Source organism: Erythrolamprus reginae, chromosome Z (assembly GCF_031021105.1).
Source record: "Erythrolamprus reginae isolate rEryReg1 chromosome Z, rEryReg1.hap1, whole genome shotgun sequence".
Lineage (NCBI taxonomy): Eukaryota > Metazoa > Chordata > Lepidosauria > Squamata > Dipsadidae > Erythrolamprus > Erythrolamprus reginae.
In genome coordinates, this window is record NC_091963.1 from 39874535 (window position 1) to 39898999 (window position 24465).

Genomic DNA, 24465 nt, shown 5'->3' on the forward strand with positions numbered 1-24465 from the left:
AACAGAGTGAAGGTCTTTTTGGAGAATAGTTGTGTTGTCAGTGGTGTTGAATAGTTTTACATCATCGGCGAAAAGAACACAGTTGCTTGTGATATGATCGCAAAGGTCATTGATGTAGAGAATGAATAGAGTTAATCCCAGTACGCTGCCTTGGGGAACGCCACTTTAACAGGGTGCTTCCTATTTTGACAAATTGTTGCCTGTTTGACAGGAATGCTGTAATCCAACTGTGGAGGAATCCTGAGATGCCATAGGATTTGAGTTTTAGAAGTAGTTTATCATGGACCACTGAATCAAAGGCTTTGCAGAAGTCAATATAAATTGCATCAATGGATTTTCCTTGATCTAGATGGGTAGTCCATATGTTTTTGCAGTGAAGTAGTTGCAGGTTGCAGGATAATTTCCGTATGAATCCAAATTGTTTGTTAGAGAGTAAGTTATTAGATTTTAAGGGAAGAGTAATTGATTGATTTATAATTGATTTCATGACTTTGCATGAGACACAGCACAGTGATATTGGTCTGTAGTTATCAACAAGAAAAGTGTCTCCTTTTTGAAGATGGGGAATACCATTGCTTTTGACCACAGCTTGGGTAGTGTGTTGGTCCTGAAGGATGTTTGGAAGATAATGCTTAGTGGTTAAGCTATAGCAGAAGAAAGCTTTTTTTAGGAAGTATGCACAAAGACCATCTGTCTGACTGATAGAGAAGGTTTGAAATCCCAGGTAGCTTTTTCAATGCATTCTACAGTGAAGTCTATTTGGGTTAGCTCATTGAGAGAGTTTGAGGTGTGATTTGTGATGATGGGGGATGAGCCGTTTCTGTTAACAAGACAGAGCCAAAGAAAGAGTTGAAAAGGTTAGCTTTGGATGGATCATCATGGTATTCTTTGTTGTTGGGTCCTACAAGAGGTGGGATAGGTCTAGAGTCCTTGAGTTTGTTGTTAACAAAGTTGTAGAAGGTTTGGTTAGATTTGGTGCGAAGGAGGTTTTCATCTTATTTGCTCTGATGGCTGAGACATTCTGCTTTTATTTGCTGGAATATGCTTTTGTCGCAGCTTTTGAATTTGGTTACATGGCCTTTTTTGTTTTTACGCCAGAGAGATCTTTTTTTGGTTTGTAGTTTCCTTATTGAGACAGGTAAATTATTTTTCTTTTTACTTCTGGTTGATGTTAGAGGTACAGGTAATCTGATAAGTCTTTTAATTTGGAGTAAAATGTGTTGTAGAATTCATCAATAGTGTTGCAGTTACAAAATAAAGTTTGGCAGTCAAGAATTGAGAGATTGGCATCTATGAGTTCATAGTTGGCTTTCCTAAAATTGTACTTAGGTGACACGTTATTCAGGTGAATGTTAGCATGGTGTAGATTGAGTCTGAAGTTAACCATATTATGATCGCTGTTGGAAAAGGGTTCTTTTACATGCAGTCCATAAATTGCACTTTTGCTATTACAGAATATGAGGTCAAGACAGCTGTTGAGTCCGGTATTATTTGATACTAATTGGTCAAGTCCCAAGCTGGTGACTGCGTTATATAAGGTAGTATGGATGCAGGGTTTTATGCTGCATTCGTTTAGGGTCCAGTTGATGTGTGGTAGGTAATGTGGGATAAGGGCAGGAGGTAGCCCACATTAGTAGTGAGTTTAATTTGATTGCATGTATGATGTCATAGTCAGGAGCTCTGTAGCACATTAGGAAGTGAAGTGTGGTATTGAGGGAAAGATCACATATAATGGTTTCAGGGAGGATAAGATCATGTGTAACTTGGATGTTTTTTAGATTGAGTGATTTTTTGTAGAATATAGCTACACCGCCTCCTCTGCAGGATTCAAGGTCAGACCGAAGGTAGTTGCTTGATGTGATGATGGAGTCAGAATAGGATGTATTTAGCCATGTTTCATAGACAAAGATTATGTCAAATGTGTTGGTGTCAAGTAGGAGGAGGAATTCAGACAACATGTTAACTATACTTCTTGCATTGATTAGTTTACATTTGAGATTGAGTTTGGATTCTGGATTGAAATTAGACTGCCTTGAATTGAAATTGGATTGGATTGGATTGAATTGAGGAAGTAAGGAGCGCACTTTCCTATTCTAGGTTGGAAGTGCTAAGGATGTTGATTTGTTGATGAGGGAAGGTAGGTTTGGAAGTGTAGGATGTATGAGGAGGGTTGGTGGGTTGGAAGATGAATTGAGGGTTGTGGGTCTTGGTTTTGATGCATTAAGTGCGGTGATCTATGAAAAGGTTAGTTTCATCAAGATCAAGATGTCTCTTAAGTTCAGCCCACAGATCACGAGAGCGGATGCATTGAAGTAGAGATAGATCTGGTCTGCATCTAAGTTTATTGTAGTTGGTGTTATTTCTGGCGATGACGTTCATAGTCTTGATGAACTGTTGTTTGGTAGTTTCACTTTTACAGACCACTCTACGGAAATGGGGGGCCACTGATTCATCACTGTACCTGAGTACAGGGCCATTTCTAGTAAGCTCTAAGATTTCATCAGGGACAATTGTTTGTGGATGCTGGCAGCAGATGATGTTATGTATATTTGCTAAATCAGATTCCCCATTTTCCTCACGGCCAAAGAGGGTGGCATTCAGTTGCTTTTGTTTGCATTCCATGGAATCTTTAATGAGGGTGGGGATGTCAGTAGTTGAGTTTGTAGGTAGAGGTAGATGTTGAGGTGGTCTTGGTGGAGTATAAACAGATGGTGGTAGAATGGTATAGGGTAATTAATTTGGTGGTTTTCCATTTATCAAATGTTGGATATTTTTTTCCATAGAAGCAAGCCATAGTTCAATGCTTTCTATGTATGATTGTTGTGTTTTAGTGATTGTTCTTAGGGTGAGGATCTCAGCAGACAGGTTATTGAGGGAGTCAGGTTTGGGAGTACAAGATGAGCAGAAATAGAAGAGTGAGGAATTTTCTTGAAGAAAGGTGGCAATTTGTTTATTTATGTTAAGGCAGACTTGGTGTGCTGATTTATTGCAGGAGTTGCATTTTTTGGATCCTTCATGTATATTAATAGAGTCATTGCATTTAAAGCATAGGTTGCTGATGTAATCAGGATTATTTACTTGGGGGTTTGGGGACTTTTTTCCCCTGGCATATCTGGGTTTATTGCTTTACTGCTTATAGCTTTTTATTGCTTTATAGCACTCTGGTTGGGCAAGGGGGCGATGGAATGTGGATGGCTTGGGATGCTAGAGGATTTCTTCTCTTACAAGGTAATCTGATAGGATTGGTGCTGTTGATGCTGTGAGGAGGCTTTGAAGAGGATATGGAGATGAACCATGTGGAGTGATTTTTGTGTATCTCTAAATGGTGGTAGTCTTAAGGTCTGGGAGGACGACAGGAGGAGATCTGAAGCAGCAGATATTTGGATTGTTGGGGTGAAGCTTAATAAACTTTATTTGTTTAATTGTTGTTTGTTTATTTTAGATGCACATCCTGTTGAGATCCTGTTGCTGTTGATGGAGGCTAGAGGCACTTCCGACTACTAAATAATAGAGCTGATTGCAGTTTGAAGAGCTGCTTATTGCAGAGCTGCTAATTACAGTTTGCAGTTTGCAAAGGTGGATGGTAGGTGTCTTCAGAGTCCTCTGGTTTGCCGGCTGGACTTCTAACGCATAGGGAATTACTCAGAGCATCAGGCGTCTCCAAGAGTCCTTACACTAGCCGCTAGACTTGTCTTTCACTGCTGGTTGGACTCCTACTGCTGAATGGCTCAGCTGGGAATTTAAAATCAGGCAATTTTCACAAGCTCCGAGTTTCAAATGGCTCTGCAGGGTGTCACTGCCACTTTGGAGGGCTCAGCAGGGCTCTGGCAGGCATGGAGCTTCGCTCAGAACTTCAGATGGCTCTGGGTTCAGCAGGGAAACGATCGGACAGAGCAGCTCCAGGATGGCTCCGCTGCAGTTTACAAGCATCAGATGGCACTGAGGCTTACAAGCTTCGGATGGGTCTAGGGGAACAGGCAGGCTGAGCTCAGGCAGGCTGGTGCCTCTGAGAACAGGCAGGATCTTCAGATGGCTATGTAGCTAACAAGCCTCAGGTGGCTCTGCAAGAACAGGCAGGCTGAGCTCAGGCAGGCCACGTTGTGGCTTCAAGCCTCGGATGGCAGCTCGGATGGGGACCAGGTAAGCTAGGCTCTGCAGGGGATAAGGCTGCTGGCATTTGCTGAGTTTGCTGGGGATGGTCCTGGGGTGCGCTGGGCTGGGTTTGCTGGGGTTGGTGGTCCTGGGGAGCGCTGGGGTTAATTAGGTGGGACTTGTGATCCTGGGGTGTGCTGAGGCAGATTGAGGCTTCGTGGGTTTAATGGGCAGCAGGGTTCAATCACTTACAGTCAGTTGTCTTGCCTTTGTCCAGTAGGATTTGGATTCCTTGTGGCTGGATGGTTTCTGCTTGTTTTGTTCATTCTGGATATTATTATGTCGGTTTATAGGTAGTTCTACTCTGTCTAACAATTTGTTCTAAACTCTAACACCGGGATAACAACTCTAGCACTAAGATTTTAATGTTTTCTACAACTTGGATTCCCCACTATCTGAATAGGCAATTATCTTCATCGCCATCTTGTCTGAATATTGTTTATATTCATAATATTATAATATTGTTTATATTTTTATATTGTTTGAATATAAAAAGATAAGATTGTATCTCTTACATATTTTACATTCATCAATACGTTTGCCAATGATTGCTCAATGGTTAATATTAATTAGATTTTTCAGAAATTAAATGCATCCATTATTCCTACTCTGAATATGGTCCAGGAAAAGGGAAAAGGAAGTCAGATGAGTGACTTCGCTTTTAGATCAACTGTAACTATCATGACTACTGCAGCAGACAACTGACATGAGCAATTGCTTGCAATTTTAGACACATCATCCTAATACCTGTTCTTTTTCCTTTTTTGATGAGAAAATGGTTGATTGTTATTTTAAGCTATCACTCTTTTTTTCATTCCTTCTTTTTTTTCCTAATAAAGCCTTCCAAGGAGAAAGTTTCTGCAAGATATCTAGAAAGTTACAACCTGGTCCACATACATAATGTACTTTTATGTCTTTTGGGCAATGGGATCAAAGAACCAGACAACTGAAAGCTAGAATTCAGCAGGAAATTTTAAATAAAAAACACAATCATGGCAGACTAAATAAAGTAGAACAAAATAGTTAGGTAAGGTTAAAGTAGCAGTGGATAACTAAGCACTTCCAGTTTAAATTTATAAAGACTTTTTCAAAATCATGTTTCTGGTGAAAGGTATCTATTATTTTCCTAACAATCTTTTAGGTGAGAAAAAAGAAAAAAAGAAGAAAAAAGGAAAGGAGGAAATGAAACTATGTCATCTTTTTTGTTGCTTACTTTACACACACACATACACCATGAATACTGAATAGACCTCTCAAGAAATGATTCTTGTGATAATATAGTCCTGAAGAAGAAGAAGAAAAAGTAAAAGGAATACAGATATCTGTTATTAGGGGGGGGGGGGGAAGAATAATACTGTAGTAAGTAAAGTGCTGATAGTTTATCTATCCTTTTAGATAAACTATTCTTCCTTTAAAAGCAAGACTACAGAATCAACCAATATTTCAAGTCATGGAAAATATCAGAAGTTTTCCTTTAGAGAACGAAAGGTGGCCGAAATAGTGTTATAACTGGAATATCAAAAGGAACAGAAAGTCCAAGGATGTCACAATTCCAACAGCATTATCAATTGAGCTCCAAATACAGGTGGATCGCTGCTTGTTCAGACCGGTTCTTAAACTCAGTAATGCTGGCAGTGGGAGGGTGTGGCCACCTGCCAGGAACGCTTCTGCACATGCACGTGAACCAGTAGTAAAGGGTTTTAGAACCCACTACTGGCTCCAAAGATTTGAAACACAAACCCTAATAACAAAGTTATAAATAATAAAGCCCACTTGCAATGGAACTTCATAACTGTAGTCATAATATTTATTTTATAGGCTATATTTATTGTTAGATATAAACTAAAACTGCTTCAATAAGCCAAGACCTTACCAAGGATGGGGCAATTTTTCAACTAGAAACGTATTCCAAACAAGAAAAGGATATAACTGTTGGCAAATAAATAAATGTAGAAATAGAAACATAACCTAATCTAATTAACAAATTGGTCATAGTTCAACATCATTTTATTATTAACATTGTTCTATGTAATTAGCGTTAAGTAGCTTTGGAAAATTAAATGTAAAATACATGCATTCATTTTTTTTCTCTTCAAAAAGTAATTAAATGAATTGCTTTTCTTTCTAAATCAAACTGAAGTAATCCCTTAGAAAGATCATCAAGAAACACATACCTTTCTCCTTGTTTTCCTCCACTTTTAGGATTGACAAAAACTAGAAGTGGTTGAGTACCTGAAACTGGTGTGATCTAAATTTAAAGAATCAGAAAGAAAAAAATTAATTTTCTTCAATATTTATATTACTAAATTATTTATTTATTTATTATTATTATTTATTTATTATTTAGATTTGTATGCCGCCCCTCTCCGTGAACTCGGGGCGGCTCACAACAAAAAATATAAACAATCGTACAAATCCAAATAGATTCAATAAATTTAAGTATTTAAAATAGTTTTAAAAAGAACCCCACTATATTAACAAGCACACACACAAACATACCATACATAAATTGTACGTTGCCGGGGAAGGTGTTTCAGTTCCCCCATGCCTGACGACAAAGGTGGGTTTTAAGAACTTTACGGAAGGCAGGGAGAGTAGGGGCAGTTCTAATCTCCGGGGGGAGTTGGTTCCAGAGAGCCGGGGCCGCCACAGAGAAGGCTCTTCCCCTGGGGCCCGCCAACCGACATTGTTTAGTTGACGGGACCCGGAGAAGGCCCACTCTGTGGGACCTAATCAGTCGCTGGGATTCGTGCGGCAGAAGGCGGTCTCGGAGATATTCTGATCCGATGCCATGAAGGGCTTTAAAGGTCATAACCAACACTTTGAATTGTGACCGGAAATTGATCGGCAGCCAATGCAGACTGCGGAGTGATGGTGAAACATGGGCATACCTAGGTAAGCCCATGACTGCTCTCGCAGCTGCATTCTGCACGATCTGAAGTTTCTGAACACTTTTCAAAGGTAGCCCCATGTAGAGAGCGTTACAGTAGTCGAATCTCGAGGTGATGAGGGCGTGAGTGACTGTGAGCAATGAATCCCGGTCCAGATAGGGCCGCAACTGGTGCACCAGGCGAACCTGGGCAAACGCCCCCCTCGCCACAGCTGAGAGATGGTTTTCTAATGTGAGCTGTGGATCGAGGAGGACGCCCAAGTTGTGGACCCTCTCTGAGGGGGTCAATAATTCCCCCCCCCCAGGGTAATGGACGGACAGATGGAATTGTCCTTGGGAGGCAAAACCCACAGCCACTCCGTCTTATCCGGGTTGAGCTTGAGTCTGTTGACACCCATCCAGGTCCCAACAGCCTCCAGGCACCGGCACATCACTTCCACCGCTTCGTTGACACATATGAATTAGACACCTAGGAATTACACACACACACACACACACACACAGCTCAAAAAAATAAAGGGAACACTTAACACAATATAACTACAAGTAAATCAAACTTCTATGAAATCAAACTATCCATTTAAGAAGCAACACTGATTGACAATCAATTTCACATGCTGTTATGCAAATGGAGGCTCGAGGCGCTACCAAGAGACAGGCCAGTAACAGCAGGAAATGTGGAGGGGGCTGTAGGAGGGCAGCAACTCAGCAGCCAGACCGCTACTTCCACCTTTGTGCAAGGAGGAATAGGAGGAACATTGTCAGATCCCTGAAAAATGACCTCCAGCAGGCCACAAATGTGCATGTGTCTGCACAAATGGTTAGAAACCAACTTCATGAGGATGATATGAGGGCCCAACATCCATAGCTGGGGGTTATGCTCACAGCCCAACACCGTGCAGGACGCTTGGAATTTGCCACATAACACCAGGATTGGCAAATTCACCACTAGCAACTTGTGCTCTTCACTCATGAAAGCAGGTTCACACTGAGCACATGTGACAGATGTGACAGAATCTGGAGTCGCCGTGGAGAGTGATCTTCTGCCTACTACATCCTTCAGCATGACCGGTTTGACAGTGGGTCAGTAATGGTGTGGGATGGCATTTCTTTGGAGGGCCACACAGTCCTCCATGTGCTCGCCAGGGGTAGCCTGACTGCCAATAAGTACCGAGATGAGACTCTCAGACCCCTAGTGAGACCATATGCTGTTGCGGTTGGCCCTGGATTCCTCCTAATGAAGGACAATTCCAGCCCTCATGTGCCTGGAATCTGTCAGCAGTCCCTGCAAGATGAAGAAATTGAAGCTATGGATTGGCCCGCCCGTTCCCCAGACCTGAATCCGATTAAGTACATCTGGGACATCATGTCTCACTACATCCACCAACATCATGTTGCACCACAGTCAGGAGTCAGCGGATGCTAGTCCAGGTCTCCTCCCAGACCGCAACCTCATCAGGAGCATGCCCAGGTGTAGTAGGGAGGTCATACAGGCACGTGGCGGCCACAAACAATACTGAGCCTTATTTTGACTTGTTTTAAGGACATCAAAGTTGGATCAGCCTGTAATGTGTTTTTCCACTTTAATTTTGTGTGTGACTCCAAATCCACGCCTCCATTTGTTAATAAATTTGATTTCCATTGATGATTATTTTTTGTGATTTTGTTGTCAGCACATTCAACTTTGTACAGAACAAAGTATTCACTGAGAATATTCCATTCATTCAGGATGTGTTATTTGAGTATTCCGTTTATTATTTTGAGCAGTGTATATATATGTGTGTGTGTGTGTGTGTGTGTGTACATATATAGTGTGCATGTGTTTTTATACATTACATAAATTCTAATCTGTCTCTCCATATATTTTCAATTAGTACATGCATTTATGAAAAATCATAAATATCAAGAGTATTAATGAAATATATTTCTAATACCTTAATTTTAAGAGTGTGCTTATAGCTATTACCCTTCATATATCCATGAAGTATAACTTCTACAACTTGATTCTTCATAAATTTAGGCATCTACTTTTTATACCAAATATTACACAATTCACCATTTTGAACATCTCCAATAAAATATTTTTGTCATTTAACATATGTTGAATAAGAAAACAGCAAAAATATCCTCTATAAAAAAAATTGGGGTGCAAAACAGATTTGCTTTTACTAATGGGTTTACACACAGTTTTGTCTATTTTAAATCCAAATAAAAGTGGAAGCCCTGACTTTTTCTTATAATAGGAGAAAAAATACAGGTCTGAGAATTCAGACAGATTCAGTGGCATAATGTGAGTAGTCACTGCATTGGTGAGTGGAAGATCTATGAGGCATATAAGTTTCTGTGTAGATAAAATCACAGCCTTTTTCAACAACTGTCACATCTTTAATGCTTATTTAGAAATTTAATCAATGTTATTTATTTAGTTTAATTCCAGGATTGTTTATTCCTGTGAACGAAGCATAAACCAATTGTTCTCATTGTGACAAAGATTGACTGTCTCTTAGAAATCTCTATGGGTTCAAGTTAATTAATGAGACTCATCTTAAGCTTATACATGATATATTACTTCCTCTAATTAGAAATAATAAACCTGATCATTATGCTGGTTAAGCTGGAAAGAAATAAGATGAATGTGCTTAACTATGATTAATAACAGTTGCACCTAAGAAGTGATCCTCTCTGCCACTAAATTGCCTGCATAGTCCTTTATGACTATGCTTTTTAATATTTTTCATACTAAAAAGTTTCATGGATAAAATATTCCTTCCAAAGTCTGCGGAGAGGGGCAGCATACAAATCTAATAAGTAGTAATAGTAGTAGTAGTAGTAGTAGTAGTAGTAGTAGTAATAATAATAATAATAATAATAATAATAATAATAATAATAATAATAGTGGTCATTACTATAAGAAAATATATTACCAAAATAGATGAATAGAAAATTAAACATTAATTAAAATTAATTTTTTAAAAAAAACTTAAATCAAGAATTGGCAGAAGTGGAAAACTCAATTTATTGCAAGCTTTCTAAGCCAAATTTAAATATTTTAAATATATTAAATAACTTAAAACAAATTTTCTACTTAATCTACTTTTCTACTTAATCAAAGCATTTTCTTTTTAAAAAACTTGTTCTTTTTATTTGTTGCAAAGAGGATATACAGTGGTACCTCAAGATACGAACCCCTCGTCTTACGAACAACTCGTGATACGAACCCGGGGTTCGGAAAAATTTTGCCTCTTCTTACGAACTTTTTTCGAGTTACGAACCGGCGTTCGGAGACTGCTGGGAAGCCGTGCGGCTGTTTTAAAAGGTGACAGCCGGGCGGCGGGGCTTCCCAGAAGCCTCCCGAACGCCGGTTCGTAACTCGAACAAAGTTCGTAAGAAGAGGCAAAATTTTTCTGAACCCCGAGTTCGGTTTGGGAGGTTACTGGGAAGCCCCCCAGCCCGGCTGTCACCTTTTAAAACAGCCGAGCCGCTTCCCAGCTGTCTCCCGAAGCCGAACGTGGAAGTTCGGCTTTGCTGTTCGGCTTCAGGAGACAGGTGGGAAGTGGCGCGGCTGTTTTAAAAGGTCGCAGCCGGCCTGGGGGGCTTACCAGCACCCCCCCAAACCCGGGTTCAGGGTTCGGGGGTGCTGGAAAGCCCCCCCAGGCCGGCTGCGACCTTTTAAAACAGCCGCGCCGCTTCCCACCTGTCTCCTGAGGCCGAACGCGGAAGTTCGGCTTTGGCGTTCGGCTTCAGGAGACAGGTGGGAAGCGGCGCGGCTGTTTTAAAAGGTCGCAGCCAGCCTGGGGGGCTTTCCAGCACCCCCCCGAACCCGGGTTCGGGTTCGGGGGGGTGCTGGAAAGCCCCCCAGGCCGGCTGTCACCTTTTAAAACAGCCGCGCCGCTTCCCAGCAGTCGCCGAAAGCCGTTTTTTTGCGGGGGGGGGTTTGGTTGCACGGATTAATTGACTTTACATTGTTTCCTATGGCAAACAATGTTTCATCTTACGAACCTTTCGTCATACGAACCTCCTCCTTGCACCAATTAAGTTCGTATCATGAGGTATTACTGTATGTTGTGATTTTTTTCGTTGAAATACAAACTATCTAGGAATCTTAGTTATGATATTCTTTTCCTTCCTCAAAGATTTTGTTCTGGTTGTTAACTATTTATATTGAGGATCAATCCTATACTTCAGATAATTACTTAGATATAGGTAGTTCTTGATTTACTTACAATTTTGTAACAAACTTCTGTCACAAAACAATATGCTCATTTAGTGAGTTGTGCTGGATTTTACAACCTTTTTTTATTATCATTAAGCTAATCATAAAGTTGTTAAGAAAATCTGGCTTCCCCTATTGGTTCTGCTTGTCAGAAGCCAGCTGTGAAAGCCATCTGGTAATCATGCAATCCTGGGATACTGCATATGTAATAAGTATATGCTGCTTTTCAAATGGACACCTGTAACAGTCATAAAAGTGAGCACTTCAAACAGTCACTAAACCAGTTCTCAACCTTTCTAATGCCACTGTAAATGACTGACAGGTTGATTGTAAAAATATATTCTAAGGTGCCAGAATAGAAGCTTTAGTTCCTAACACCATGAGAAATTTGTATTTTCCTCTTAGACCCCTGTGAAACGGTCATTTGACCCCCCAAAAGGGTCTCCACCCCCAGATTGAGAACCACTGCACTAAACAATCATAAATTGTGGGCTTTAGGTATACAGTTTAATCCCTACAACAACTTTATTTAAGGGACTATTATTGAAGGCAATTACTTTATGAGTACTTTAAAAATAATTCAATCAGTGATGCAATCTTAGGATGGCAGAACAAATTCAACATGCAAGTGCACTTTAAAAATAGAAACTCCATCAGTTAGCAGTGACTGGTCAGGAAAGAGAAGACATCTTTATAACATGCAACTCAAAATTTATCAGCCTAAAATATGGATCTAGGAGAAAAATAACACATTTCATACTAAAGTCTTTACTGTATACAGTACACTTGAGATTTACATATAAATACTGTATTTGGAATAATGTACTGTGTATAGTTCTGAAAAGTAAAATGATAAGAAATCTAGAAGTGTTCCCCTATAATGAATGGATGCTCCAAGTATATACTTTAGCTTAGAAAGAAAGTGAACAAAAAGACAAATAACAATACAGGAAAAATATCTACAGAAGTTTTTATCTATCTTCCTTAGAATCATCAATTAAGAGTGAATATTGGGAGATTTAGAACTGATAAAAGTCCTTCAAATTGTACATATTGGAGCTATGGAATTCACTAACACGAGCTACATGTTAGCAATCAAATTACAGTATATGCCTTTGAAGAAATGTATGGAGTATTGGACTATAAAAGCATAGGAGCAATATAGGAGGTGTGAACTGCAACAAAGTAGTCTGAGTGTCTGCCCTGGTACCTTGAAGAATGTTGAAAGAGATGGAACTAACCCCACTTCCAGTAAGAGAACATTTCATAAGGTGAGCATCATAATAGAGAAAGCATACCTCCTGTGGCCTAGGAGTTATGGAGCACCTAGAAGTAATTCACCAGCTTACGGGACACACAACATACTACTCTAGTTGGACAAGCATATAGAATCATGGAGACAAAGTCCGTTAGATAGCTCCATCCCATACCATAAAAGGCTTTAAAGTCAAAACTAGCATTTTGAATTAGACTTGAAAACAATCAGGCATTTTGATGCAGACGCTGATGTCCAAAATATTCTAGGCTTAGCCAATTGCACTATTAGTGATATTTCCCCCCCTCAAATATTAATTAATTAATTAATTTTATTTAATTGGATTTGTATGCCGCCCCTCTCTGAGGACTCATGTCAATAGGCACGTGTCATCATATTTTTTTCCTCCATTCAATTTTGTAAGACTTTGCCTTGATCAGGTTGGACATGGCCATACTTTTCAGTCCTGTGGGGCCTTATAAAAGAATATCCTTCTACACCAGTTCTTACATCCATGTGGGAATAACTCCATGAAATCCCTGTAATTATTTGATTTGCTTTACAGGAAATCTCATATATCTTCGTATTCTATCCCATTATAAAGCTTAACTGTTGTTTCTTTGACAATAGGATTCTGACATACAATCATAGATTGCTCTAAGTGCCTCTGTTTTATTCGTACATTTAGACAGAAGAATAATACTAATCTTGACAATCAACATTATTTGTATTACAGGTAGTCCTCAACTTACAACAGTCCATTTAGTGACCATTCAAAGTTACAACAACTCTGGAAAAAGTGAGTTACGACTGTTTTTCACATTTACAATCATTACAACATCCCCAAAGTCATATGATTAAAATTTGGATGCTTAGCATCTCTGATTGAGATTTATTATGGTTGCAATATCTTTGGGATCATGTGATCCTTTTGCAAACTTCTGGCAAGCAAAATCAATGGGAAACCAGAATTACTTAACAACCGAGTTACTAACTTAACAATTACACTGATTCACTCAACAATTGTGACAAGAAAAGTCATAATATGGGGGGGGGGGGGACTCAACAACTGTCTCACTTAGCAAAATAAATGTTGGGCTCAATTGTGTTCATAAATCAAGGACTACCTATACATATTGCTGCTTTGTTAGTTTTGCATTTTATATGTATTTATTTATATTTAAAGATTTTACCTGCATGTGTTTCTCTGTACATCTGATATACATATTCATTGTATATTATTAGGTATGTTTCCTGATTCTAAGGCCATAATAAAGATTAATCAAGAAATGCCTATTGCCTTGCTGTCTATTACTACAATCTTCCTGAATATACCCACAGACCTAAATGACATTTAGTGTAATTCAGCATGACATAAATTATATTTTAATGTGACTCATATCTTAATTGAGAACCTATTTTACTAAATATCCAAGACAACAGCTGGAATAAATTAATTGACCAGGATGCACATGCCAATACAGCTGTGAATGACATCCATTTAATAATTTAACTTATTGGAAGTAATTAATTAATAAGTTTGAAAGCAAGATGTTCTACCAATTTTGAAAAGCAGACATGAAAGTCCTGTGCAGATGGCATTCCTAGAAAAAGAACTATAGAATCTGCCAGATCTGTTTCACTGTGTACCATTTATAAAATAGTATTTTAAAAATGTTACTAAGTCTATATTTCTTTCATTCTAACAAAAGATCCATGGAGACACCTGGAGGTTATTTTATTCTTTAAGTACAAGAGAATGTAATTTTATAAATAATGTTATAATTAGACATATGTGAAAAATATTATAGGTACAAAAACAGCCATACTTTACATTAGCATCTACATTATTAAACATACCACCAATATTTTGAATAGAGATCTCATATACGCAGAATCATAGTTATCCTTTTGTGCACAAACTTGGAAGTGTGCTTTAGAAAGTGAAGATGAATGTTGATTGTACAATGTGATACTGCTCAGTGTACAGATGCTATGCTTTTATCTGTGATCTAACTCGTGACCAAATTTAACTTTCATTTTGTAACTACAGAAAACATTTTAATAGTAACTATACAAATACTTAAAAATGAGAATCACAAGCCACACCTGAAGACCTTGACCATCAATGGTGAGAGAATTTGCTCTCTGCATCTTGCTTGGATCAGCTCTGTTTGTTTGTTGACAGCTACTTCTTTCTTTTTTTATTGTTGCTTGGCGTTCCTAAAAAGCAGGTCAGAAATAATAGATTAATATGTTAAATATGTTACTGTGGTATAAATGGAAAAATCCCCTTCAACAATGATGCATTCAACCACTGTTCCAGTGATAATGAGTTTAATGATTGCAATCAAATTAAATGAAGTCCAAATTCAAATACATCTATTTATGTATCTAGACATAATAGCAGTTAGATAATAGATAGATGATAATTATTTTTTCACAATAAGAACTAATGTAATGGTGTGAAATTGGTGATACCATGTGAGGCCATGATCAGGCTTCTTAAATAAAATTAATTGGAGAGAGTCTACCCCAGGGCCGCTGATAGACCGGTACTACTGGGAGTGGTGTCACGGGCCCGGCGAAATTGAACAATTAGGGGGGCCCGCAGTTGCATGACCCCCCTCGTCTCAGTGGGAAGGGGCTGGCTGGGTGGAAAAGCAGTGAGCCATTCCCTCCCGACATTCCCTTCCCTCACTCACTCGCCTTTATTTTGCCGACTTGGCTACCTTTTCATTCTACTATTCCCACGACCAACTCCGCGGGCGCCCGCCCCCTTCGCCCACACTTCCCTCCCGGTGCCTCTTGGGAGTTGTAGTCTTTTCAAGGAGGCGGGCTCAGCCGCTCTGCCGCTCTGCCTAAAGAGACACTATGGCTCCCAGAAGGCTAAAGGGAGCGTGACGTAAACTGTAGATGCAGCCGAAAGAGACACTGGCAGGCGTCCTGTCAATGGGTATTTCCGTGGTGGGGAGGGGGATGCCAGGCTGAGTTGTTTTTCTAGAATGAAAAGCACCGGTGCTCAAGCCTTCCAGGAAAATTACGGTAGTTCTCTGAATCTTTCATTTGGAGACTTAGTCCTGCTTTGTGCTCTGCACCTGAGCAGGGGTCCCCCCCTCCTCTGTCTTAAAGTCCCTGTCTTATACAGTTGGCATTTTACTCATTGCCAGTGTCTCCTTCCTACCTTCTTCCCTCCCTCCCTCCCTCCCTTCAGTCCTTCCTCTCTTATTCTCCCCTTTCATAAGTTTCCTTCCTTCCTTCCTCTGTTCCTGTCCCTTCCCCCTTTCTTTCTTTCTTTCTTTCTTTCTTTCCCTCCCTCCATTTCTTGCTTTCCTTCTCCTTACTCCCTTCTTTCCTCCCTCACTCCCTTCTTTCACTCCTTCCTCTCCCCTTTCACACCTTTCCTTGCTTCCTTTGCACCCTTCCTCTGTTCCTGTCCCTTCCCTCTTTCCTTCCTTCCTTCCCACCCTCCGTCCATTCATTCACCCATTCCTCTCTTGATCGCCCCTTTTACCATTCCTTCCTTCCTTCCTTCCACCCTCCCTCCTTCCTTCATAGCTCGCCCTCGCCTTTCTTCCCTTCCTTCCAGATGGGAGTGCCCCCTCAAGACACCCGCCCGACTGCTGGTACCCTGCTTTTTCTCTCCCCTCGTCCTTTCCAGCTCCTCGCCGGTGGCTGCCGGGTGTGGGATCCCCCTCCCCCCTCCCCTCGCTAGAAAGCACATGGTTTTGTCAACAAGAAGGGAGAAGTGCCAAGGAGCCATAAATAAGCCTCGCTCTGCCTGACCGATGCCAGGAGGATCTTTCTTTCCCTTGTCACTCCCGCTTCTTTCTTTCTCCTGGACGAGTCCACACAATCGGCTTAACCCAGTTCCTGAAATAGCCTATGGCAGTGCTTCCCAACCTTGACAACTTGAAGATATCTGGACTTCAACTCCCAGAATTCCCCAGCCAGCATTTGCTGGCTGGGGAATTCTGGGAGTTAAAGTCCAGATATCTTCAAGTTGCCAAGGTTGGGAAACACTGGCCTATGGGACCGCCTCGCTTGGCGTGAAGCGGGAAATGATCCCCGGGGGATGGAGTGGCTTGGCGACTTAAAATACTTTTAAAATGGCGGGGGGGGGGCAGACACTTAGGCTGTATGGGGCCCCAAAATTCCTGATGGTGGCCCTGGTCTACCCCATTGTCTTCACAACATAAACATTGAAGATCACAATTGTTTTACTATCTGAAGCCTTCAAAAAGATTTATTGCAATATAATCTCCTTTCAATATCATATAGCACAATTGTGTGTGTACTTGTGTATGTAAAATTTGAAATATAGAAGTTAAACCAGAAACACGTAAAAATGATAATAGTTTTTATTTTAGCTTATCTAGAAAAATTAGCACCTGCTATTGGGGGGGGGGGCGGCGACGGCGCACAAATTGAGCTAGCTGGTGACTTCTTAAATTTCATCTCCACAATAGACTTATGCTAGGAGACAGTGGTTGGATTAAAGTCTCTCTTATTCTTAACACAACTGCACAATAAGTATTGTGTGCTTCATTTTAATTCTTTATTGAAATATCTATAGTTTGTAATCATTATAAAGTAGTTCAAAACATGTCTATAAAATAAAAAAGCATTAAATAAAAATAGCATAAACATTAATATCCTTTGTGGCTAGAAAGTGTCAACCAAATCTATTTTTTTTTTCAAAAAGAAATAATAAAGTATAATAATAATATAGAATGGTATATTGCAGGTAAATCTACTGCTGCATGACTTACTACCAAGTCATGATCTGTAAGCAAATGATTATAACAATACTACCACTAAGCCTAATTGTTATTTGAAGTTAAATCAATCCCAATAAATTCAGTGGTCCAGTTCAGCAGAAGCAAGGGTGCTGCATTAGAGGCAGACTCGTAGTGATAACTGTTAAATACACTGAATTTCCTCCTTTAGTATTACCAGTATAAAAATCAACATTTGAACATGATATATCATATACAGTGATACCTCGTCTTACAAACACCTCTTCATACCAACTTTTCAAGATATGAACTGGGCATTCAGGATTTTTTTGCCTCTTCTCATGAACCATTTTCGTCTTACGAACCCTTGCTTCTCTCCTGGCTGCTGTTGCTGCAAGCAGCAGCCAAAACAAGCGATTTTATGTTAGCAGGCTCTGATGATCGAAAGGGAACTGGAGCTAGGCTTTCCCCTGTGGGGTCTCCCCCCTCCCCCCATCCCATCTGCTAGAAAAGGAGCTCTCCGCTCCTGGGTGGTGGGTGGATAAAGCAATGCTAGCGGAGTGCTTGTAGAGGCAGAGAAAGGGTGCCTGTGGAGCTATAAAGGCCATAGAGGGGGGGAGGTTTCCTGGAAATGTCAGGATTTAGGGAAGCTGGAGCTATAAAGGGCATGGGGAGGGGGGTCCTGGAAACATCAGGATTTAGGAAAGCTGGAGCTATAAAGGGCATGGGGGAGTCCTGGAAATGTCAGGATTTCAGAAAGCTGGAGCTATAAAAGGCATGGGGGGGTGGAAATGTCAGGATTTAGGTAAGGTGGGGCTATAAAGGGCATGGGGGGTCATAGAAAAGTCAGGATTTAGGTAAGCTGGAGCTATCTGGGGTTGGGAGTGGGAGGCACTGTTCTCCAGTGGTTCTCCTCCTACCTCTCCGGTCGGTCGCAGTCGGTGTTAGTGGGGGGTCAGAGGTCGACTCCGAGGTCTCTCCCTTGTGGGGTGCCTCAGGGGTCGGTCCTCTCCCCCCTGCTATTTAATATCTACATGAAACCGCTGGGTGAGATCATCCAAGGGCATGGGGTGAGGTATCATCAATATGCTGATGATACCCAGTTGTACATCTCCACCCCATGTCCAGTCAGCGAAGCAGTGGAAGTGATGTGCCGGTGCCTGGAGGCTGTTGGGGACTGGATGGGTGTCAACAAACTCAAACTCAATCCAGACAAGACGGAGTGGCTGTGGGTGTTGCCTCCCAAGGACAATTCCATCTGGCAATCCATTACCCTGGGGGGGGGAACTACTGACCCCCTCAGAGAGGGTGCGCAACTTGGGCGTCCTCCTCGACCCACAGCTGACATTGGAACATCATCTTTCGGCTGTGGCGAGGAGGGCGTTTGCCCAGGTTCGCCTGGTGCACCAGTTGCGGCCCTATTTGGACAGGGAGTCATTACTCACAGTCACTCATGCCCTTATCACCTCGAGGTTCGATTACTGCAATGCTCTCTACATGGGGCTACCTTTGAAAAGTGTTCGGAAACTTCAGATCGTGCAGAACGCAGCCGCGAGAGCCATCGTGGGGCTTCCCAGATTCGCCCACGTTTCTACAACACTCCGTGGCCTGCATTGGCTGCCGATCAGTTTCCGGTCACAATTCAAAGTGTTGGTCATGACCTTTAAAGCCCTACATGGCATTGGACCAGAATACCTCCGGAACCGCCTACTACCGCACGAATCCCAGCGGCCAATAAGGTCCCACAGAGTCGGCCTTCTCCGGGTCCCGTCGACTAAACAATGTCGTCTGGCGGGCCCCAGGGGAAGAGCCTTCTCTGTGGCGGCCCCGGCCCTCTGGAATCAAAACTCCCCCCGGAGATTAGAACTGCTCCCACCCTCCTTGTCTTCCGTAAACTACTTAAGACCCATCTATACCGCCAGGCATGGGGGATTTGAGACACCTTTCCCCCAGGCTTATTATAATTTATGTTTGGTATGTATGTGTTTGGTTTTTTAAATTGATAGGGTTTTTAGTTTTTTCTTAATATTAGATTTGTGCCTGTACAATATTGTTTTATCGCTTGTTGTGAGCCGCCCCAAGTCTTCGGAGAGGGGCGGCATACAAATCTAATAAATTATTATTATTATTATTATTATTATTATTATTATTATTATTATTATTATAAAGGGCATGGGGGGTCATAGAAACGTCAGGATTTAGGTAAGCTGGAGCTATAAAGGGCATGGGGGAGTCCTGGAAATGTCAGGATTTAGGAAAGCTGGAGGATTCACAATCATTTATTCATGTCATTTATTCCTCCAAACGGCCTAAATTCTGACGTTTCCAGGACCACCCCCATGCCATTTATTTTTCCACCTTTCCTAAATCCTGACTTTTCCAGGACTTCCCATGCCCTTTATAGCTCTAGCTTTCCTAAATCCTGACATTTCCAGGACTTCCCATGCCATTTATTGTTCCAGCTTTCCTAAATCCTGACATTTCCAGGACTTCCCATGCCCTTTACAGCTCCAGCTTTCCTAAATCCTGACGTTTCCAGGACCCACCATGCCCTTTATAGCTCCACCTGCCCATTTCACTGCTCCTCCCCGCCCTCTGTTCGCCTCGCTTCTAAAGTTTTGGAGTTTCCTGATGGGCTTGCATGCATTATTCGCTTTTCCTTTGATTCCTATGGGAAACATTGCTTCATCTTACGAACTTTTCACCTTACGAACCTGATCCTGGAACCAATTAAGTTTGTAAGATGAGGTATTATGTATTCATAAATTCAAGACTTTATATATTATTAGTTTTAATGTAGGATGGAGTCTTTATTGAAAGTAATGGTCTGCCACAAACTATGCGTGTACAGTACAGTTGGTTATTTATTTGTTTGTTTGTTTGTTTGACTTATATGCCGCCCCTTTCCGTGGACTCGGGGCGGCTTACAAGATTTTAGTAAAAAATACAATAAATAAAACATTCTAGTCCAATTAATAGGATAATAACTTTAAAAAAATTCTTAAAACTAAACATTTAAAATAAAAAGTCACACACATACTATCACACCAGATACATTCATTGGGCAGAGGCTGGGGTCTAATGACCCCATGTCTGGTGACATAAATGTGTTTTCAAATTCTTATGGAAGGAGGGTGGGGGCAGTGCGAATCTCTCACGGGAGTTAATTCCAGAGGGCCGGGGCTTCCACAGAGAAAGTTCTTCCCCTAGGCCCCGCCAGCCAGCATTGTCTGGTTAGCGGGACCCTGAGAAGACCAACTCTGTGGGACCAAACCGGATGCTGGGATTCGTATGGCAGAAGGCGGTCTCGGAGATAATCTGGTCCTATGCCATGTAGGGCTTTATAGGTCATAACCAACACTTTGAATTTTGTCCAGAAACCAATAGGAAGCCAATGCAGTCCATGGAATGATGGAGAGATGTGGGCATATTTTGGAAGGCCCAAAACTGCTCATGCGGGTGCATTTTGGACGATTTGAAGTTTCTGAACACTCTTGAAAGGTAGCCCCATGTAGAGAGCATTGCAGTAGTCAAACCTTGAGGTGATAAGGGAATGAGTGACCATGAGCAAAGACTCCCTGTCCAAATAGCACCACGACTGGTGCACCAGGTGAACCTGGGCAAACGCCCTCCTCACCACAGCTGAAAGATGGTTTTCTAAAGTTAGCTGTGGATCGAGGAGGATGCCCAAGTTGAGGACCCTCTCTGAGGGGGTCAATAATTCCCCCCCCCCGGGTAATGGATGGACAGATGGACATGTCCTTGGGAGGCAGTACCCACGGCCACTCCATCTTGTCTGGATTGAGCCTGAGCCTGCTTACACCCATCCAGACCCTGACTGCCTTCAGACACCGGCACATTATTTCCATTGCTTCACTGAGTGGACATGGGGTGGAGATGTATAGCTGAGTATCTCACTCATATGTACATTTATCTGAGGGAAGGGTCCTGGTGGTAACTCACCCCATGCCCCTGGATTATTTCACCCAGCGATTTCATGTAGGTATTAAACAGCAGGGGCAAAAGAATTGACTCCTGAGGTATCCCTCAAGGTAGGGACCTAGGACTCCTCCCTCAGAGAAGCATTGGTAATCTCTTGGACCCAGCTCCGTGTCACTTCCTTGCTAGCCAAAACCAGCCAGGAGGGACACAGGTCCAATAAACAGATCCAATGGCCTTGTCTATTTGTCCACTCCATCAGGATAGATGGGGTTGAAACAGAAAAAGCTTCTGTTCCTGAGGAAGGTTCTATATCTCCTTGTTCCTAATCAAACACCTTAGCCAATACACATTAATTTATCATAATACTTCATATTGAAGGCTAATATTTGAAGTCTGTATTCTGTTTGGCTGGCTGAAAATTATCAGGCAGCAATTGAGCACAAGAATAACTGACTTCAAATCAAAGCAATTAATGTCATAGCTCTCATATATTCATAATATATTTTCCATTGCTTATTGCAGTAGTGGAGTCTAGAATAGTTAGATGTCCTGCCTATATCCTGGCGAAGCTCCTTTCCTCTATTACAGTGATCCCCCGCGTTTCGCGATCCCGATCATTGCGAAAGGCTATATCGCGATTTTTCAACCCGGAAGTCAAAACACCATCTGCGCATGCGCACCCTTTTTTCTATGGCCACGCATGCGTAGATGGCGCCGGGCAGATCAGCTGCTGGGTGGCTTCCCTGGGTCTTCCCCCTCTTGCTGGCGGGAGGGCGAGCGGCGGGGATCAGCGAGGAGTTTCCCCACCGCTCACGCAAACTCCTCGCTGCTGCCGCGCCCGCCGCTTGTCTTGTCCGCCCGCCGCTTGTCCGCCGCCTGCCTGCCCGCGCGCCCGCCGCTCGCCCGCCCTTCGCCCGCCCACGCCGTTCGCTCGCGCCGCTTCCCAGCTGAGTCCTGAAGCCAGAAGGCAAAGGCGAACTTCCGCGTTTGGCTTCGGGACTCAGCTGGGAAGCGGCGCTGGGGTTTCCCCACCGCCCACGCAAACTCCTCGCTGCCGCTCGCCCGCCCTTCGCCCGCCCACGCCGTTCGCTCGCGCCGCTTCCCAGCTGAGTCCTGAAGCGAACTTCCGCGTTTGGCTTCAGGACTCAGCTGGGAAGCGGCGCGAGCGAACGGCGTGGGCAGGCGAAGGGCGGGCGAGCGGGCAGGCAGGCGGCGGACAAGCGGCGGGCGGACAAGACAAGCGGCGGGTGCGGCAGCAGCGAGGAGTTTGCGTGGGTGGCGGGGAAACCCCAATCTTCGGCTCCTCGCTGCTGCGGTGGAAGTAAAAACACCATCTGCGCATGCGCAGATGGTGTTTTTACTTCCGCACCGCTATTTCGTGAAAAACCGATCATTGCGAGGGGTCCTGGAATGGAACCCTCGCGATAATCGGGGGACCACTGTACATCTTAACCTTCACCACCTAGGTTAAAATGGAACTGTTCCCATTGAAAACAAGATGCTCGTTCTTTTTCCCCTGTCTTCTTTTGACACAGAGTTTATTATTAAAGCTATTTCTATCAATATAATTTTTAAAATGGTTGTACCCCTATTATAATCAATACAAAAATAGCAGCATTATCAATTTTCCAAGTTAGAATTCATAACATTGTTAAATTCAAAGAATACATATATGAACATAAGGAAATCCTTTCATTGACTATAAAGAGAAAATAGAAACAGAAGTGGTAATTGTGAACCATTTGGAGCTTTTAAATTTATACAAGAAGTCATAACAAAAAAGAATTGCTTTTGTCAGGAAAGTAATAGCAATATCTCTTCGGCTGCTATAAGTATATCTCCCAACTGATTACATATCAATATTTTCATACTGTTCTGAATCTGAATGCACAAGTGGTAGTCTCAAACTGATCCAAAGGATAACAAATTGTAGAAGCTCATACTTAGTCAAGAGAAAACCTAAAATCAAAAAAAGCGCACTGTAATAATTCTGTTAGAATTTATTTATGTGAACTAACTATATAGCTTAAATCTAAATATATCCTAATAGAAATATGACATCTGTAAAGGTAGCCACAAGTCTTGCTGTTTCCTTGGTAAGTTTTTTCAGAAACGGTTTCCATTTCCTTCTTCCCAGGCCTTGGCCAATTTGGTGAAATGGTAAAGGCATCAGGTTAGAAACTGGTATTCTTAAGAGTTTCAGTCATGCCTTGCACATGAAACCACTAGGGTGACGTTGGGCCAGTCACTTTCTCTCAGCTAGGAACAAGGCAATGGCAAACTGCTTCTGAAAAAAAGCTTGCCAAGAAAAGTACAGAAAATTGTATGGTCTCCAAGAATCAAACATAATTGAATTCTTTGTTCCAGTGATTAGACTTTTTTTCTCCAAATTCTCTAAATTTAAAGGAGAATAATTATTAAAGAGCAAAATGTATTACACCAACCTTTTTCCTCCCGTTCAGTGCTTTAAAGCAAAGCAGCTTTCAGGATACATAATGTTCAATATTTTCACATTGGTTCTGTTGTCACATGAGGATCACAGATCCTTTTCCTATTATATCCAAAGCAGTTTTGAAGAAAAGATCATGTTTACATTCAATCAAAAGTTCTCCTATAAAATTACTAAAATTCCATATAAATGGAGGTGATGCCTATGCTTGTACAGTAGACATCCTCCATAAAAAATCTCCTCAAATAATCAATGAGTTCTTCCTCTCAAAACATTGTTCAGTGATTGGTTAGAGAGAACATCAGAGATAGGAAAATGGTACAAATAACATGACTTGAGACCAACTCCTTGTCAGGCTTGTTGTTTCAACTAAACTTCTTCCTTTGCTTCTATTTATGACAAATAATGCAGAAAGACATTCACTGAAGCTATCTACTCATTTATTTCAACAAGACTTGTATTTCAAGATCTTATTTCCTAATACTTTATCATAATAAAATATATATATTATATTATTAATGTAAAAATCTAATTGGAACCTTTTGATGTATCATTAAATATCAGAAATGGAAATTCTAAAAGTGTAACTGGATTGGTTAATTTTGCTATAGTGTATCTCAAGGAATATTGAAGAAAGTTATGTAGGTAACTCAGGGATAAATATATTTAGTTATGCAAAAAAAAAGGAAATAATTAATGACACTGCTGTTTATTATTTTATTTTATTTATTTTATTATTTTGATTTCTAAGCCACCCTTCTCCTGAGACTCAGGACAGGTTATAACATAAATAAATACATAGAAAGCACGTCAGAAATTTAAATT

The 24465-nt window shown here is 41.5% G+C and overlaps 1 protein-coding gene across 4 annotated transcripts in view; it reads right to left on the minus strand.

The window, feature by feature from the left end:
* The window catches only part of DGKB (diacylglycerol kinase beta), a 345124-nt gene that overhangs the window by 246702 nt on the left and 73957 nt on the right, over positions 1–24465 (minus strand). For all 4 annotated transcript variants that reach the window (XM_070729086.1, XM_070729085.1, XM_070729084.1 and 1 more), the window contains 2 exons: positions 14620–14733; positions 6327–6400 (listed from right to left, as the gene is read on the minus strand). In XM_070729086.1, the coding sequence (XP_070585187.1) occupies positions 6327–6400; positions 14620–14733 (188 nt within the window). The remainder of the gene's footprint in view (positions 1–6326; positions 6401–14619; positions 14734–24465) is intronic.